The sequence below is a fragment of the Frieseomelitta varia genome, unplaced genomic scaffold (genome assembly GCF_011392965.1).
Source record: "Frieseomelitta varia isolate USP_RPSP 00005682 unplaced genomic scaffold, Fvar_1.2 scaffold_720, whole genome shotgun sequence".
NCBI classification, from domain to species: Eukaryota; Metazoa; Arthropoda; class Insecta; order Hymenoptera; family Apidae; genus Frieseomelitta; species Frieseomelitta varia.
The window spans coordinates 168,125-186,517 of record NW_025110502.1 but is presented as its reverse complement, the minus strand read 5'-3'; the positions used below and the strand labels follow the sequence as shown (position 1 = coordinate 186,517).

The window sequence follows — 18,393 nt, the reverse complement described above, 5'->3', positions numbered from 1 at the left end:
ACGGTTACAGTCTGTGACGAGTCCACATTTGGCGAGAGACAAACGCTGGAGAAGAAGAAGAAGAGTGGCCACTGGGCCAGTGCCAATAAACGCGTCTCTTGGCCGTGGTTTCCGCTACTTTTCCACGCAGACGCGCGTTGCTCGAGTCGCGATCGAGCGTAAAAGATGAGAGCGGCCGGTGTTAGCAAACCGTACGTACAACGTAATACCCGTTTCCGTTCTATTTTCGACACGAACCGGCAACTTCCGAATTATATTCGAATTTCACCGTGCGTTTCTCGGCTCGCAGACAGTCGCGCGTGCACGGAAAAAAACGGAGAGGTTTTTCCCTTCGAATCCTGGTGCTCTTTGTTTATAAACGAACGGCGGATTAACACTGTGAGCGGGGGGAAAAAAAACTTTCGGGCACTTGAGAGAGGGTTGAGTGTTTCTCATATTTCAGTCGTTTCGTTGTGACAGCGGCTAGACGGGGCCGAAACTCTGGTAGATCGCAAGTCGGTTTAAATTAGGGAGTCTAGACGCCTCGGAAATACCACGTGGCCCGGCGTCGTGCTACGTCCAACCACTTTCAGTTCGAACAGATCGCGCCTCGATGCATTGTTAAAACGGCAGACAAAGAATCTTCAACTCTTTGATTTTCTTAACTAACGATTCTCAATTGGGACATAAAAATTATTTAAATGGGGCAATATGTGCTTCATATTTGGTGATCAGATCGTTGGATCACCAAACATCAAAACACTCACGTTGGTCAAATGGTCACACCTATTATGTATTATATGTCGAAAATTGTGCAGATAATGTAGGACCATGTTGAGTGAACTCAGCATTTCTTACTAATTTTTCAACTTAAAGTTAGTGATCTTCTGAAACAGTATCATTTAGAGATCGTTGCTTTCTCTTTCGTAAAAAGTGAAATGAATTGTTCAAAATTGTTTGAATTTGACTTTTCAGGTATACGACGAATATGTATGTTGAATTGGTACAAAATGATCAAAATTTCACTGCTACTTTGTTTTTTGTTCCTTTAAAAATTACAAGGGGAACAATTCGTGATTTTACGCGAGGAATTAGATTTCTTTTCACTCGAGCAATCATATCATTCTCCTTGCTATCTATTGAATCGAGACGAGCGATATTTCCCTTTGAAAGATCAGATCAAGCAAAGATACAAAAGAAAATCGAGCTGCGTCTTTATTACGATCCCTCGAAATATCGTTCAAGTAGGCAACAGTCGAGTCCTTTGTTTGATGGAAAACGACTAGTCCCACAAAATTCTTCTAAAGTTCCAAGTTTCGAGTATTTCTTGTCGTTGCCCGCGTACGAAGAATCTTCCCTTGTTCTTGAAAATCGTTTCACTCTTTGATCTTCTTTCGTTTTGTCTCGTATCTGTTCGACAGGTTGGCCAGGAATTCTAAGATTTCACTGTTTGAAGTCCTTGATCTTTAATGAGAGTACGTGATTGCAGAGAAGCAGAGACGACATTAATTGTCGAAGAGTATCGAAGATAAAGATTATCTTTGGCGTTTCGATGAAGATTATTCGTAGGAAAACGGGAATTTGACATGGTAGAAACATTTCAAAATCTGTTTATCTAAAAGCTGGAACGGAAACGTTGGTTGTTTCTCTAATTGTTTGCTCTGGAAGTTTTAATTGACCCTTGCATCGGAATTCCATTAACTAACACGCTGAATGCGTCTAATTAAATTCGCAGAATTGCGCGAAAATACTTGGATTTAATTCTGTTGGAATCCTTGTCTCGTTATTGAAACAGGTTGATCAAGATGCAAACTTGTTTGCCAAAATTTTGGATTCGTTTCAACACTGTTATTTTGTTGAAATAACATTCCCCGAATCTATATTTTGTTTCGTAATACATTCATCGATAATTTCTATTATTAAATTCCAAGTATTAAAATAACGAATCACTGAAATGTTAACATTAAGAACAAAAGGATAGAAGAAACGGAAAAGATGTATCCATAAAAGCATCTGTAAACGTATTTAACAAATATACGAAGAAATGCACAAGGAAAATTTGTAATAAGTACACAGTGAGGTATTATATCTAAAGATTCCCATCGTTACGCACATTCGCGTGACTAGTTTGAACATTGTTACCATTGTCCAAACACGTAGATCACGAGTATGGCACGTGGTTTATATTTTTAAAATGTAACACGCAAAACAAAAGCGACATGAAAAGATGTTTTGTGTACAGAAATGTGTGTAGTAATGGTGAAGTTTAATCACGCACTCGTGCGATACAATCAGTGACGATCACGCGAACATTATGCGAAGAATTATTTAGTACTTCTAAGAGTAGAACAAAGTAATAGTATTTTTTATTACTATTATTTTTTACTACTTCTCTTACTATTTGCATAACAATTCTGCAGATTATGTATTATGTAAATTATGTAAATAATTATGTACATTATGTATTGAAACTATGCATTAAAAATCTGAAAATATTTTTAACAACCATTTCGTGTTTAATGCCGAAGAATTAAGATCGAATCACGCAAAGGATCGAAAGGTACATTTACATTTTTTATGGAGAAGTTTTTCATCAATTAGAACGCGTATAATCACGAGCAATGATCCCATTTTAGCTGCGTTCAATATTTGCGAGCACGGAATTTCACGGAAATAAATGGGACCGGGTATTTATTCGCCAATACCCGGAGGTCACGATTTATTTCACCCTGCAGTTACCCACGTAACCACGTAGCCCATCCTGCTGCCAGTGGCCGGTTCCAGACCCTTCCGTAAATTCATTAATGAAAAATTACGACGAAGATGGTATAGTAGCTTCACTTTCCCCCATTCTCGGCTGGCGCGGCGTTGTCTCGTGGCCGGTGATACCCGTCGGTGTCGCGTGGTGGCGCGGTGATCGCATGGCCGCCCTCAGTGTTCGCGAGCCTCGCTCGGTGTGTGTTTCGTGGCGTGGTCGTCGTCGTCGTTATTATCGTCGTTGTTACCCGTTCGTCTGGTCTCTTGTCTGTTTCTAACACGTTGCATCGCCGTTGCAACGGTAATTAATTCCGTCGCGAATCCGTCCCCGCGCGAACGTCCATCCAACGTACACTACTGCGCGCGTGTGTGTGTACGACCGTGTCTACGCGAGTTCGTCCACTCCTCACGAACACATCCCGACGCGAGACGTTTCTCTCTTCGTGTCTCTTTCTGTCTCTCTATCTCTCTATCTCTTGTCTGTGCGCGAGAAAAGCCGTGAGAGCGGCGTGTGTGTCAGTCAGCTTTTCGTGGTGCGTGCTTCCTCGTCGACGTCGGCATCGCTCGTAGTTCCGTCGCGTCCGTGGCTCCAGGCTCGTCGTCCGCGCCAAGTTGATTCCGGAGAGCATTTCGGAGCTGGCATCGTGCCTCGCCGCGCTCGTTGTGCCCGTATCGGTCTGTCTCGCTTCGCTACGTGGCTCTCAGCGTGCGTACGCGCGTAGTATGTGCTTCTGTGTTTATAATCGTAGCGTCCTTTCTCTCCGTCTTGCTCTCCTCTCACCTGCAGCCACAAGGCACACAGGTGTCCCCGTGAAGGAGTGGCGACGCCTGCCGTGAATCGTCATCGCTGTGATATTACGCCGGGGAGGAGCAACGTTTCTGCTGCTCCTTCGCGAATCCTGCCATCCAGCACTGCCCCGAATATTATCGTCGTGTACGCCTCTGTGCCTCTCGTCGCAACAGAATTTATCTGAAGTACGTGTGCATACGTGACTGTGTGCGTGCATGCGCGCGCGTGTGTGCGTGTGTCCCCCGTTCGCTCATGAAACGCGAGTGTCTCGTAACACCGGCTCCTCTCCTGACCACCATCACTCTGCGCGCGCCCGGTGACAGTACACCGTGATGCCGTTCCACCGATAAAACCGAATGTTTTCTGCGTGCGTTGTAATCCGTACCGTATCCACGACTTTGCCACACGTACGCGAGCTCCGTATCGTTTTTGAGGTTACTCGCGTCAGCTGGTAAACATCGCTGTATGCCAGCCAGCCTCGGTTTCTTACATTCGCGACGTACGTAAACTGCGAACGTTCGTTCGTTCTTTCGTTACGTGTCATAGTCGCGAGACATTTTTCCTGCGGTCGTATTGTCGCGTCCCGACCTTCGGCTTCTCTCGTTCGTGTTTTCAAATCGAGTATAGGTTAGGTTAGAAATGTCTTCCCGTTCGGTGAGAACGTTACCTGTAACAGACTCATTTTTACGCGAGAGAAACGTAATATATAAACGTCATTCGTACGCGTCGCGTGTTTGTAAATTAAACGGAGCGACATAGTATCAAGAGCTGTATGGAATCGATGTATCACGGGTTGAGCGAGTCTCGGGAACCATGACCGGAATATCGTTAAATAGGGTTCGCGCTCGTTCAATGCTCGGATCGAACGGTCGATAATCGAACCCGGGGTGGAAAGTCGATGGACCGCGATGCGACATTTCGTGGCACGGTGGACACACGGTCGTTCGAGACCTCTCCCGAACGACACAATACACGCCATTCATGACAGCCGGTGCCATTACCGGGAGAGTTTAACGTTTTACCCCGTTCCTATTGCGCAGGACGATTCCGTGGAGCGTTGACCGTGCACAGAGTGTGTCTCGTGGCGGCCGCGAGAAAGAGAGACCGAGAGAAAAGAAAAGAAAGAAAAGAAAAACGACCGCGGAAGGCTCGCGTTCGCTTCCTTCCGTTATAAATAAAGACCGTGGAAGACCCCTCCCCACCTCCCCTCTCAGCAGTACGGAGTCAGCCGGCTCGGGTCGGCCATTTTTCATACGGAGTGCCATAATCGTGGAAAAAGCACAAACACCAATAGGGGAGAAATACCTTCCAATCATCGAGTCCGGCTCCACTGGAATTTTCAAACGTGATACGGAAATCCTGCCATCTTGGAATACCTGTTGTACCTTTTTCTATATCTAGCTGTAACCAATTATACGTCTAGAGCAACTAGTAATAACAATAAGAATAATAATAATAATAATAATAATAATAATAATAATAAGAAGAAGAAGAAGAAGAGAAAGTTGTGCAAGTGACAATCGAAGTCGAAGTCGCCGCGAAGAGGAGCGTGTGACAATCAAACGAATCAAAGCGCGAGAAGAGGGGTTTAACGTCGATCGAGTCGAGGGCGGCGAAGATTCAAACGACGAAAATAAAGTGAAACCGATCGTCGGAGCGCCTGGTGACGTACGCAGCGGTAGCCGCTGCCAGAAGCAGCGCACAGCGGAGCTCGTAAATTTTCCTCGGCGATCTCGAACGCACTAAACGCCGAGCCGCCGTGGAGCTGCCGCGAAGTAACAAGCGACGCGAGCCGACCTCTCGACCGGGCAGCCGTCAGGATGTTTCAGCTGGCCAGCAGCCGGTAGCTCCGTTGCCGGGCCTGGTCGCGATTCGCAGCCCCTGGAGGCGGACGAAGCGCGGCCGTTTCAAAACGATGTCCATACGCGTCAGCGGCGTCTACCTGGTGCCCAGCCCGGCGGCTAACAACGAGCCCGGCAACGAGAAACCGAGCAACCTCTCCGTGGAGAACAGTCTGCATCAGCAGCAGCAGCAACAGCACCATCATCATCATCATCATCATCATCACGCGGCCAAGACCGTGACGATCGTCGCCGGGCCACAGAGGAGCAACAGCCTGGATTACTTAAATTTCGAGGAGAAACGGCAGATCATCGCCTCGTCGTTGTCCCTCAGCGATTTCTTGGCTCATGGACCCGCGGCTGCTGCCGCCGCTGCGAAGGAGGTCGCTGCCAACACCGTTATAGGTGAGTTTTTCAAACTCGGCGAGTTAATTTGAAAGGGGCGAACAAGGTGACTGACTGTGCACTGGTTTGACAACTCTAAAAACACGTGCTGGTCTAAAGAAGAAGAATTTATTTCCATTGTAAAATGTTTGAACGATCGAATTGTTGCCAAAATTGAAACGCCTGGAAAGATCTCTTAAAGATCGCGTTCAATGTTAAAATCAAACTTGATTAATTAGACAGGTACCGATCTCTCTTTTAACGTGAAATTAAAAAGAAAAGGGGAACACTCTGCTAAAAGTGTTCAAGCAGTGCGCTTCGAGGCAGCAACATTCTCGAGTAATACGCTCCAAAGGAAGGAATTCCCATGGCAATTTGCATGCATAGAATCCAAAGTAACGGAAACGCTGGTCTATTCAACCCATTAGTCGTTGAATCGGTCATTACCCGGATACCCACTTTTCGAGACCTCCGTGCTCGCGCACGTCAGGGAAACAATAGCCAGCACCCAGGGTGCTCCTAGATCCCGTGCCCCCCTCCCCCCCTCAACCATCCTCGAGTATCTCTCGATCGCGATCAGGTGATTCTCGATCGTCGTGATTCCCTTCTTCTTTCGCGACCAGAGATCGTCGGCCAGCGGTGGTCGTCGTCCATTGTCGTCGCGCATCGTGGCCCTTGTGAACGAGCCTTTTTCATCCGAAAGACGGTGTGCAGCTGTGCGCGATTACCGTTCCCTACGCGTGAATCGCGAGCAACTCCACGCGAACGAGTAAGCCTCTCTTTCTCGCGGAGAAGAATTGCCAAGGGTGGAGTGGAGAGAGAAAAGGAAAAAAAGGGGGGGGGGAGGGATAGAACGAGGGAAGAACAAAGAAAGAAGGAAGCATAGAAAAAAGGGAATTACCGTGCGGTTCGATTGCGAGTCGAGGAACTCGCGGTAGCAAAGATAGTCGGAGTCGTTCCACTAAACAAACCCCGTGCACGCACCGTTCTCTCGCTACCTACACGTGCTGCCTCTTTCCCTCCATTTTTCGTGTCCTCTTCCGGTACGCTTCCTTCGGCCGGCGCTATCTCATCGGATCGTCGGTCGTTGCTTGAGGAAGGGACAAAGGCAGCCGGCGACCATAGAAACTTGCCTCGCACGGTGTGCGTTCCGCAGCGAAACAGAGGTTTTCGAATCATCGCGATACGGTTGGACGCAGTTGTTCGGAGCCGCTATTCAATTGTCCAGTTGTTAAACGGAGTAATATTTTAATAATGGTTATTGGCCGTCCGAATAATTCTCTGAACTCTGTTTGGATGTTTGTGGAAGTTTCTACGAGTATCGATTGATGAAAATCTTTATTTCGAATTTTCATAAATTGTAGGAACTTGGATCGACGAATGTATTCGAAAGGTTTGGAATAATCGATCAAAAGTTCAAGAGACCCAAATTTTAATTCTCAATCGATAGATACCTATTGCACTAACACTCAATTACTCTATCTATAGTGACAGGTTGTAGCTTTGAAAGTCTTGCATCGAAATAAATTTCACTACGTGCAGGTTACTTGAGAGAGAGAGAGAGAGAAAAAGGGAAAGGGAGACAAAGTGGGATTACGTTCTTATTCTCTCTCATCGTCGGCGCGAAGGGAGCTTTGTTATCGTGCTCCCACGAAAAGCCTGTACCATTGTCGTGGCTGCCTTTTTGTTTCAACGCTCGCGGCCCTGATAGATCGTTAGACCTCTCTCGTTGTCTCTGATCGCTCGTGGTTGCTTGTGCCTTTGTGCCGGCTGGCCTGGGGAATTAGTATTCTACGGTAGGTGCAGAATGTCGTTGATTTATTGAATTGTTTTTACATTTCCTAGCATGCTTGCCTTTCTTTCGACGAGCGCGAGTGTGAACGTAGCCCGAGATGAAAAGACTCGTGCATTGTCGTATTCTTTACACGTTTTCAAACGGGCAGGATATTCCTCCCTTTTACGAGGAAAATGACTTTCATTCGCTTTGATAACACGCTATCTTATTAGGTTTATTTGTTACGAGTCTTTTAATCGTACTCTTTGATATTTTGTAATAATTTCAAATTTAGGTTTCTTAAACTTGTACAAAAAAAAAAAAAGTGATATGTACTACTTTCGATCAATTTCTAGATTGTACACTTTACGTACGAGTTATCTTTTAATATTACAGTTTCGCAAATGCACGAAACAGAGCAGAAAACTTGTACGAAATAATGAAAAATTGTAATTAGAAGCCTCGCGTCTAAATGTCGTTCGCTGCACTTTCTCTCGTCTGAAATTAAAACATGTCCCAAACCTTTGAGCAACGATTCATCGTATTCAATCTAGAAGGAACATCTTTCTTCTGAATTAAAAATATTTCACGTTCCGTTCCAACGATCGCGCAAATGTTAACAAACTTTGATAACAGGAACATGCTTCACTCATTCACATTCCAACGCGTCTATTCGAAACGTAGTTTCCAGGAATACTACGCAGAGTAGTAGAAAGAGAGAAAGAGAGCGCAGAGTAGAGAGAATTCGAACAAGTAATCCTCTGTTCGGGCGTTCTCAAATTTCCTTAGCCGGTGAATATTGATCAGGAATCTTGTTATCCGCCTTCCGTTGGCCGCTCTCGCGTGGCCACTTTTCATAGTACGTACTATTTGATCATGCAACACGTGTTACCTCGAAAGTAACCAGCTCGACGGTGTACCAATGCCACGTATGTTGTACGTGTTTCGCGGTGCGTCGTTGCAGGAACGCGTAAATCTGAAACGCGGTGTTGCTGCACGTGTGCGTTCGTTGAACGCAACGCCGAGTAATTTACATGCAGAACAGTCCGGATTTTAATATGCCGTTTCTGCTGGCGGGTCCTCTGCGCGTTACCAACGTAATCGCGTTCGTGCTCTACGTCGTGACTCTCGTCGCGATTCACTTTTATTCGGGTACCGCGTAGCCAAGTAGTTTTATTTCACTCGCTTGTCTGCGATTTATAGGCGAAAGACGGGGACGTTGGTATTCGAATACTAACTTCGCGACTCGCAAAATTGGCGACGTTGACGTTGCATGATGCATCGCCATGGTCAGTGGACTATGGGTGAGTTTTGTTGCGTTCGAATAAATTGAAATTCTTTGGTTAGAACGATTTATCGACGAATATTGATATTAAACGGAGAGATAGTCGCTCTCTATCGATGTGAAAGATTTTTTTTTTTCTATCTTATCGCTGCTTGATAACCAAATCACCCGGGAATAATGTATTTCTTCAATCGTCAATTAATCTGTAACGTTTGACGCGAGCGTTTAATTTTTGCGCACGCAGACGCAATAGAATTTATTTATTTCTGAAGCTAAAGCTCGATTTAAAAGTAGATCTTACGTTTGATTACCTTGATTCGTGACATTATCGATAGTTTATGATACTGAATGGGCAAATGGAAAATAACATACTACTATGTCTGTTAAATGATCAAACTGTTGGAAATCTATGAAAACTTTTCCTCGATATTTAAATATAATACACGCGTCGAGATTTGCTAAATTAATGAAACGTGTGATCGGAAGAGTTCTATTCATTATTAGTTGTTCTGATTTTTATGATGTAATTTCAATTGTAAAAAGAGTTGAAGAAGCTCTTCGATGAAAAGAGGAAAAATTCGCGAATCTGTCCGATGGTAAATTTTCTTTCGATTTCGCTACACTTGCTAAATAGCTACACTACAACAGTGAAACGTGTACGACGTGAATTAACAACATGCGAAATTGATTAAAGTTGGACGAAAGTCGCCATTACAACGTAGCAAACCGCAAACATCATAGCGATAATACCCCAATCGACAGGGTGTATCGATGGTAGCCGCAACGATAGACCGTCGACATCCACCGCCAAACAGGAAACGTTAACCTTTCGTACATCCGTGTTTGCGCATTCATTAGCGGAGATAATCGACGGCGGGAGATCGATTCGCGCCACGTACATCGATATTTTGGCTATCGGTTCGGGGCGTGTCGCGGTTGCGTTTCCCCTTTGGCAATTGCTCTTCCGTTCTAGTCAATCAATTCCAGACGGCCTTTTCTTCTTTACGATGAAAACTTTCTCCTCTCTAGCTGCTTTAAATAGTAAAAAAAAAAAAAAAAAAAAATCTAAATTGTAGGAAAAAAGATTGGTCAGATTTAGGACATTCAATTTTATCTTGTATTTTGCGTGAGAGAAACAGGTTAAAAGTTCGAAAATGAAGCGATTAAACTCTTTTATCTGAAGTGAGGCACTTCCCTCGAAATTAAATAACTTCTCAGTGATATAAAAATACGATTGTGGGCACTGTTATAAATCATCTGTTGAATTGTGAGAAAAAAACAATCGGTACTTATCGAAAGGGCTGAGGGAACTGGATGAAAGAGAGAGAGAGAGAGAGAGAGAGAGAACTTTGCAAGACGTAACGTAAGATGCAGCCGCGCCTTTCCAACGTTGCCTTCCCCTAAGGCCGGCGATCAATCATCCACGGGTACCTAATACGCGCGATTCGTCATTAGCACTTAACCGTGGCCGCTGCCTCGGGAATTGTGCAACAGATGTGCCAAGAAATCTGGTCACTATATAAAATCTTGCCAGTTTATTTTTCCAATCGCACGGCGATCGGAACGGTTTCGCGAAACTTTGAACTTCTCGAGCAGAAATTTTCAATCCTTCGATTTTAAAGAGCAAACGAGCTTACTTTAGAAAAAGAATATTAAAGTATTTTCAGTTTCTTTGTATCGAGTATACTCGTCACCCTTTTTGTTTGATTTTTAGATTTATCCCCGTAGTAAAAACAATTTGCATTTGTTATTAAAGCAAAATTTAGGTGAAACGAAAAATATATTCGTAATTTTAGGATATTTTAGGACGAAAACAAGGGAGAAAAAAAAAAAGATCGATTCTAATTATACATAATTTTTCTTATGAACGAATTTGTAATAAAATATGATTTTTGAAGAACAACTTTTTATTATAATTTGTTTCGAGTTTACTTTACACTGCTTTCGTCGAGTACGTTTTATGTCGCAGCTTCAAAATAATTCAGCAAACAATTGCACGTTCTCGAAATAAAATGCAACACTTAAAGGGTTGAAAAGCGAAAAACTTTATACGTTGCTTTGCAAATGTGTTTCGCATCATAATAAACAGGGAGAAATTTCGTAGCCCGTGATATACCTATCTACATATTCGAGAATCATTCGTGAACCTAGATCTCAATGAGAGAAACGTTTCCGTGGTGAATATAGGTCCGAAGGGAACTTAAATTTCTCGAGTAAAATGGCGGATACTGGGTTATCGTAACAGTCGTGAAAATGGATGTGAGAGGTTGCATTAACGCGGGTTTGGTTAAATGGTTCTTTGAGACTAATGTACGCCACCAAGTGACTTGCTGTTCTCGGTTAGATGTTTGTTACTAGACGGCGAGACAAAGGGTATTATCATTTGTTACGTCAACTCCTCTTGTTATCTTCGCCACGGCAGCGACATTAGATTCGTAGAATTATCGTTATTTGATTTTCACACTCGCGCCTAGATAACTAACGAAACGTGCAAGAACCAACTTTTCGTGTGCTAATTGAGAGTTTTTTTTTTTTAAGCATCTGGAACCACCGTGGCCACTTCTTTTCGCTATCTGAAGCGACTAATCGGTAATCGCGTTCATTTATCGATGATTAGTTCGAAGCGTGATTCAGCCACGGTAGATCTTCGTTTTCATTCTTTCAATTTCCTTCTTGCAGTATGTTCGGATCGTTACGAGTGAAATTTCAACGCCGTCGCCAATTATCTTCTCGCAAAGTTGTTTGCATTGAATTAACAATAAATCACTGCAATCGTCTACCATCCATGCACACATGATACCCCGTATTTCATCTCCCTCGCTACAATTTGCAGATCGTTAACAAAACGATACTCGCATTAACGCGGACAGTGTTGCATTCTCGCTACCAAACCAAATCATTGAACTTTACTACACCGAGACGATGTAACGAATTGGCATAAAGTGTATAAATGTCTGCTTCGAGGCATTATTAGAATCCAAATGATGGTTCCACGGTGATTCTACCAATCGGTTTAAACTAAGATGTCATCGAATGAAACTCGGATTGGAATTTCTCCTGTTGGATTTGTCCCCTGAAATTATCTCTACGATTGAACTTTCACTCGACTGATGAACGTTCCACTCTCTCGTTCGAAGTTTCCCAACAGCTGTGAGAGAATTTGCTTCCTCGAAGCTGTTTAGAGAATCCTCGATTAGATTCTTCGATCTGTCTCGAGAGGCTCGATCTATTCGAAAGACTTCTCGCGTACTAATTGTAATTGTAATTGTAGCCGAAAAAGTCCACTACCTTCGCCTCTTCTCGTCAGTTTTCTCCGTGGCGATAGGTACGCGCGACAATAATAAGTGGTGCAACAATGTGGAACGAATTCCTCGGGGTCAGGCTGAAACGGGTGACGCAGTAGTAGTAGCCGGCGCGACGGGGTCCGGCCGGTTAGGTCAGCGTTGTCGGCATAATTGCGCAATGTTTAATAGTAAACTGCAGGAAACGATAAAACTGTGCGCGACGCCACAGTAGGAGTAATGGGTGCAGAATGCAGACGTAACGCGTGGCAACAGCGCGCGGAAATCATTCATTGAGCCCAGAGAGCCAGCCGCCAGCCAGCTCGTGCTGATGGATCCCGGTTGGCCAGCCTGGCTGCTGGACAACACCAGCGGCCAGAAACCTTCGACTCTCGAGAGAGTTCCCTGACCAACGACGGGAGAGGCAAAGGAGGACGGGTGTAATTCGACGTCTGCGGATGCTTCTTCTTCTGGGTCCTCGAGCCGCGCTTGAACTTCGAGTCGCGCGCTCTGATGGTCGTCGTTGTGGAGTTGCACACAGCAAAGAAATAACTTCTTCCCTCCTTTTTTTTTTTGTAAAAACGTTTGTTACGTCGATGGATCTTTTTTCCATTGGAAAATATTAAATACAATTTTCGTCGATGAGTCCTTCCACGAACACTTCAGACTTAATTCCAAGATTTACTTATCCACGTTGGCGTTTCTCTGACGTAGCGCAATGAAATACCTTCGAGTTTAGCAAGTTGAGAGAAATGTATATGTGTGTGTATACATCACGCGGACAATCCACCCGGGCGATATACTGCTTCGCTCTTGAATAGCACATCATGGTTAACGCACGGATCTCTGGAACACTGATTGTGTATCATTTAATGTAGCGTTCGAGATGCACGATCTAAATTGATCAGTCCACGTTGCTGAAATTCAGAATACTCTCTTGCACTGTATTATTGGAGAACTTGGTACGTTATTCGCCGATTTTCTGAATTTAATTAAAGAGTGTAAAATTTCGCGGTTGGAGATTTCTGTCTTAGCAAGTTTCACGAAAGTAAAAGAACACGAATCTCAGGATAAGTTTCCAAAATGCTTGCTTCTAAATGAAAATTCTATGAGAAAGTTTCACGATACCTCCCCAACTTTGCATAAAAATAATTCAACGCTCCTCTCCCGACTGTATAATGAAAAGATTCTACAATAAAAGCTTTCGTCGAGTATAATTTTTCCAGAAAAGAAAAAAGAAAACATATCTCAATCCACAAAATTGAAAGAGCTGACCGCAGCTAAAGAATGCAATCAGACCTAATTATTAAAGAAAACTCAACGCTCTAAATTTACAATCCAAAAATTGTCCCGATCATGAATCGTGCTCGAAAGTGAAAGAAAAACTATTGTTAATGTTACCTAAACAGTTTCTAATAATTTTTAACTTGATGTATAATAGTTGTATGTTAGTAGTTTCGATTCGCCGCTATTTCTCTAGCTGTGTTGATTTAGGGAAGTGGGTCAACGAAATTATGGCAGAGAGAGGTTGCAGTGCGTGCAGCTCGCTCTGGGGTTCGCTATCGTAAAAGGGACGAGCAGTTCGGGTCAGGTTGTTTAGCCCGCTACCGGCCTCGTAAATCTGCCAAATTGATCGTAAACTTCCCTTTCTATCTTTCATCGTACGCTCTTGAACTTGATACCTACACCTACCTGGATTTTATTGCGGACGTGGCAGAAGGGAAACGTCACGCTTCGTAATCGCTTTCTGACGTCAAGCGATCGCGAGGTCATACCGTGGTGCAGCCATTTTCATCGAAATAATAGAGGCAGCGTGCCATACGAATCGAAGATTTATTAATCTTGCAATTTGCCCGTTATTTTCGGCGTGTAATTGTGTACGGAAATTTTCTGAATCTGCGCGTGAAATTCCATGAAAATCTGTAATAAACCCGCAGTGTTGCATACACAGCGGCTGTAACAAGTTACGTCGGTAGGCGTGTTTGAAAAGAATTTCTAAAATTGGAAAAAATTCTTGTGCCATTGTGCTTTATAATATTTAAACAAATTACATTTCGATTCTTTGGTTTTATCTACAGGCGTAATCGATTTCTAAAGTAGATTTGGGAACAATTTTTGTGCCATTGTGCTTTATAATATTTAAACAAATTATGTGTCTGAACAGAGTTTAGGAAATTTTTGTTAAATTTTGAAAAAAAAAATCATGGATTCGAAAGTAGTTTTAATTTCAGTTTAGAGAAACTAATTAACTAACATTTTGAACGATAAATCAAGTTTCTGTATGAAACGGAGCAATTTAAAGTCCACTGTCTTTTTAAATGTTCTATCAGAAGTGAAGAATTAATTCACTATTTACTTCGAGCAACCGAATGGAGTCTTTAAATCATATCTCCCTTAGGTGTCTCAAATTACAATTTCTCTCGAAGCATGTAAACTTCGACGTCAGATTTTACGACCCCATTGTAGATCTGGTTCATAGACGGTACGATTTGAAGTTATTGTCTTTTTAAATGGATCTCATGACACGAGTTTCTCTGCCTCACGATGACTCATTCTTTTTCCTTTAAATGGTCTATGTCTACGCAGGACACTAATACATAGTTCAATATCAGACTTAAAGTCTTTTAAAAATATAAGATTATAGTTTATTGACGTAGTGTGGAAAATTTTTAAAATATTTATAAAATATTATATATTTATAAAATATTTAAAGAATATTTTATATACACGCAGCAATATATTTCCAACAGCACAATTTTTACCGAACGCTTTTAAATGGGATTTGCCAAAAAAATTTTTCGAATGACAGTTTTGGCAAAAGTTTCGATCGAGTGAAAATTTTCTGTAGAAACAAAAGTGTACGGGACAACACGCGGTGAAAGTACACCAGCGTGGAATATTTCAAACGCGACGGGGAGTACTTAGAATAATTGTCTTCTCTAAGAATTCTAATCGAGACAATTGACAGTGATAGCGAGAAAGTGAAACAATTGATGGCGTATAAACGTCAATTAGGTATTCGTTAAAAAAAAAAAAAAAAAAAAAAAAAAAAAAAAAAAAAAAAAAAAAAAAGAAAAAAACGAAGTCGAACTTACTTGATGGAAGATAATTCTTCGCTGTTAAACGAAATTTCATTGCGAAACGATAAATAAATAAAATTGAATCGAACGAAGAATGCTTGATAAAAGAAGCAATTGAAGTCTTTCTCTCCTCGTGAAATAAGACACGCTTATTTCAATCTTATCGCGTAATAATACACGTAGCATCCAACAAAACGTATTGCATCTTTCAATGCAGCGACTATTACATTGAAAAGTCCACAAATGACACGGAGAAGTTTCAAACAGTTAGCATTAAGAGGCTCGCGTCGGAATGAAAAGGCTGAAAACTTTCTTTTTCGAATGGGGGATAATTTCCCTGGAGGGGAAAGATAAGACTGGCGGAATCAAGAGAAACTTAATTTTCCGGCTGAGCCACGTATGAATTCGTGAACTTGTAATTACTTGCTTCACAATCGCGATGGTGAACAAATTCCGCGAATGAATCGTCAGATTGTTTACCAAAATCCGCGTTCTCTCACGTCTTGAATTTCTTGGTTAACTTGTTGCAATTAGATTACGAATACTTTAAAGCAGAAGCTACTAGAAAGCTTCTATTATATTATTTTTCTATCTATAATCTTTCTTGTCTGCAAAAAATTCAAATTTTTGTAAACATTACGTTTAAATGTTTTGTATTATACTTTCTGTTTTATGTTACTGCATACAGTATTACTTTATTTTTATTTCACATTATATTTTAGATATTTCCTTACATTATATTTGTGCACTTTTACAGTCTTAAATTTCTAATTGGTCGTTCGTTTCACCATCAGATAAAATAACTTTTCGTATCGTTCTTATCGTTCGAAGTAATTATGAACATTAGATGGCATGCGAGTGGAAGGAATTTCATGGAAATTATTCACTTTCGTTTCTACTTCGTGGCGTACCGACTATTTGTTTCCTGGTCTTCTCTAGTATAACGTGTATACGACGAGAATGCACTTTGTTGTTCAGGTTTTTGTAACACTTTTGTGTGTGAACCGCTTCACCATCGATTCGCCATTATTGAAGACTAATTAAAGCGTTCGCGTAATATGTGAGTGTTAAATAACGCTGGATTAAATCGAGCTGAATCGTTCCTTTCTTCGTATAAAAGAATTGTAATCAAAATATGTCTTCGAGTCTTTCGAATCTTTCCTTTCCTTTTATTTAGGTTTAAAGTCGCATCGACATCGAGGCCACTAGCGACTAGATACTTATATTTTGTGATACAGATTTGTCCATCAAGTATTGGAGTGTTCTCTTCAGATGATTTTGGGAAGTCAAGACATAAAGATGGAATCTTCTCTGCCACTCAACATTTGTGCATTCGTACAGGACGTGTTGAGCTGTGACAGATTTTTGATATCAGTTTCAAAAGATTATTTTAGTGTATCCTGTCCTTAACCGAGCCACTATAATTCTTTCTTTTTTCTCTGGTTGATCGACTGAGAGGAATCTTCTTGATAGAAGTCATTTAAACAGTGTTGTGAAGATCTTGCGAATCTTCTCAAATCATAGAATTTTAGTTGAAGAAAAGAATATTCTATCTTCAGAAGCTACTTAAACTTTTTTTTGGCTAATCGACTGAAAGGAATCTTCTTGATAGAAGTCATTTAAATAGTGTTGTCGAAATCTTGCGAATCTTCTCAAATCATAGAATCTTAGTTAAAGAGAAGAATATTCCATCCTCAGAAGCTAAAATTTTTTCGATGATCACGCGGTAATTTACAGATTTCCACAATATAGTGGTTTTGTGCTCACCACGTAATCTTCCCTCATCTACCTTCGCAGATAATAGCCCCCGGCTGTCAATAAGCTTTCGTACGTATTAATAACCGCAACATTTAAAGGTCAGCGCAGCGTTGCGTTTTCTTTCGCGCGGAAATGCATCTTCAGCCTGAACAACCTCGCAACGCAACTCTCGTAACAATCGCGATACTGCTGTTAAAGTTAATTACCAGAATGGTAGGATAATTTTATTGCTTCGTGAGTTTAGGGAAGTTTTGGACAGACTTTTGAATAATTTGTGAAATACGCCGTTGCGTGAAATTTCACATCGTTGGACTTTACAGCTCGAAATTTCCAGAGAGAATTCGTGGGTTGAAAATATCTCACTGTGAAATCTATTTCGCGAAATGCGTCTCGAGCTCGAACCTGCAATGAGAATGTTCGTGGAAAATTTGAATTTCTTGCGCGAAAGTGGAGTTTCTCGTTGCAAAATTTGGAAATGTAGTCGAACTTCAGGCTATTGGCTCTAATGACTAAACAAACGATTAAATAATTCGGCCTTCTGAGTTCAAAATAACGTGGCCTCCTACTGACTATAAATAATATAAAATTGATATATATATAATAATATATAAATAAAATATATTATAATAAATATATAATATATATTATATAAATATATATATAAATATATAGTATATTTTATTTATATATATAATATATAAAATATACTATAATAAATATATACTTTTATATATATATATACTATATAATATAAAATATAATTAAATATCTGTTATTACACCAATTAATATTTTCTTTTTAAAATATTAAAATACAACACCATCGTGGAATTCACGCGGTGAAATTTCAGAGAAACTCGAAAATTACGAAAAACTTTAAACTATATCGTGAGGTTCGTCTCGTGACAGCACCTAAACCACCACAACACGGAGACGCTGGTGGTGTTGCACCCTCCTTGCTCTCGCGAGTCCTCTCGTCTTCAGTTTCGCGTGAATGATGACTGGAAGATGGTCTCGAGTTGAGGAACCTGAGGCTCATAGAAGATTCATCGTCTAATTTCGCGGGCTTGTGTGCCCGGAAAAAGGCGCTCCTCTCCCAGGGGGTGAAGCGTCGAGACCTGGTCGTCGTTTCTGTTTGGGACGCGCGGAGATTTGTGATCGTGGCTGCTTTTTCACGTGGCTGCGGGCTTCATTTAGTCTACGCGACGAACGAACGAACGAACGAACGAACGGAGAGGACCAGAGGCGAGTAACTTTTCTACGCCCCTCCCTGGGGGATTTTCTCGTCAATGGAGTGGCAGACTCTCGTCCGGAGCGAGGAAGTCGATGCTCGTCGGATGAAACACGATGTCGACGCGACAACGCTGCTTTGCCATTACGTTCGATGTAAATGAATCTCGCGACCAGTTCTGCTCGCCAAACAGACGCGATAATTCGTCCTGAATCGATACTTGCATGTTAGAAA

At 41.9% G+C, this 18,393-nt stretch overlaps 1 protein-coding gene across 3 annotated transcripts in view; it reads left to right on the top strand.

Annotated features, from left to right (window-relative positions):
• The first annotated feature begins 2,625 nt into the window (after nt 1-2,625).
• The window catches only part of LOC122535434 (histone-lysine N-methyltransferase Suv4-20-like), a 79,664-nt gene continuing 63,896 nt past the window's right edge, over nt 2,626-18,393 (top strand). Inside the window, exons 1-3 of one of the 3 annotated variants that reach the window (XM_043666970.1) lie at nt 2,953-2,964; nt 3,330-3,711; nt 4,567-5,772. In XM_043666970.1, coding sequence (XP_043522905.1) covers nt 5,442-5,772 — 331 coding nt within the window. In that variant the 5' untranslated portion in view covers nt 2,953-2,964; nt 3,330-3,711; nt 4,567-5,441. Of the gene's footprint in view, nt 3,038-3,329; nt 3,712-3,763; nt 5,773-18,393 lie in introns of those variants that run through there. The other 2 variants (XM_043666971.1, XM_043666969.1) reach the window with 2 other exon arrangements.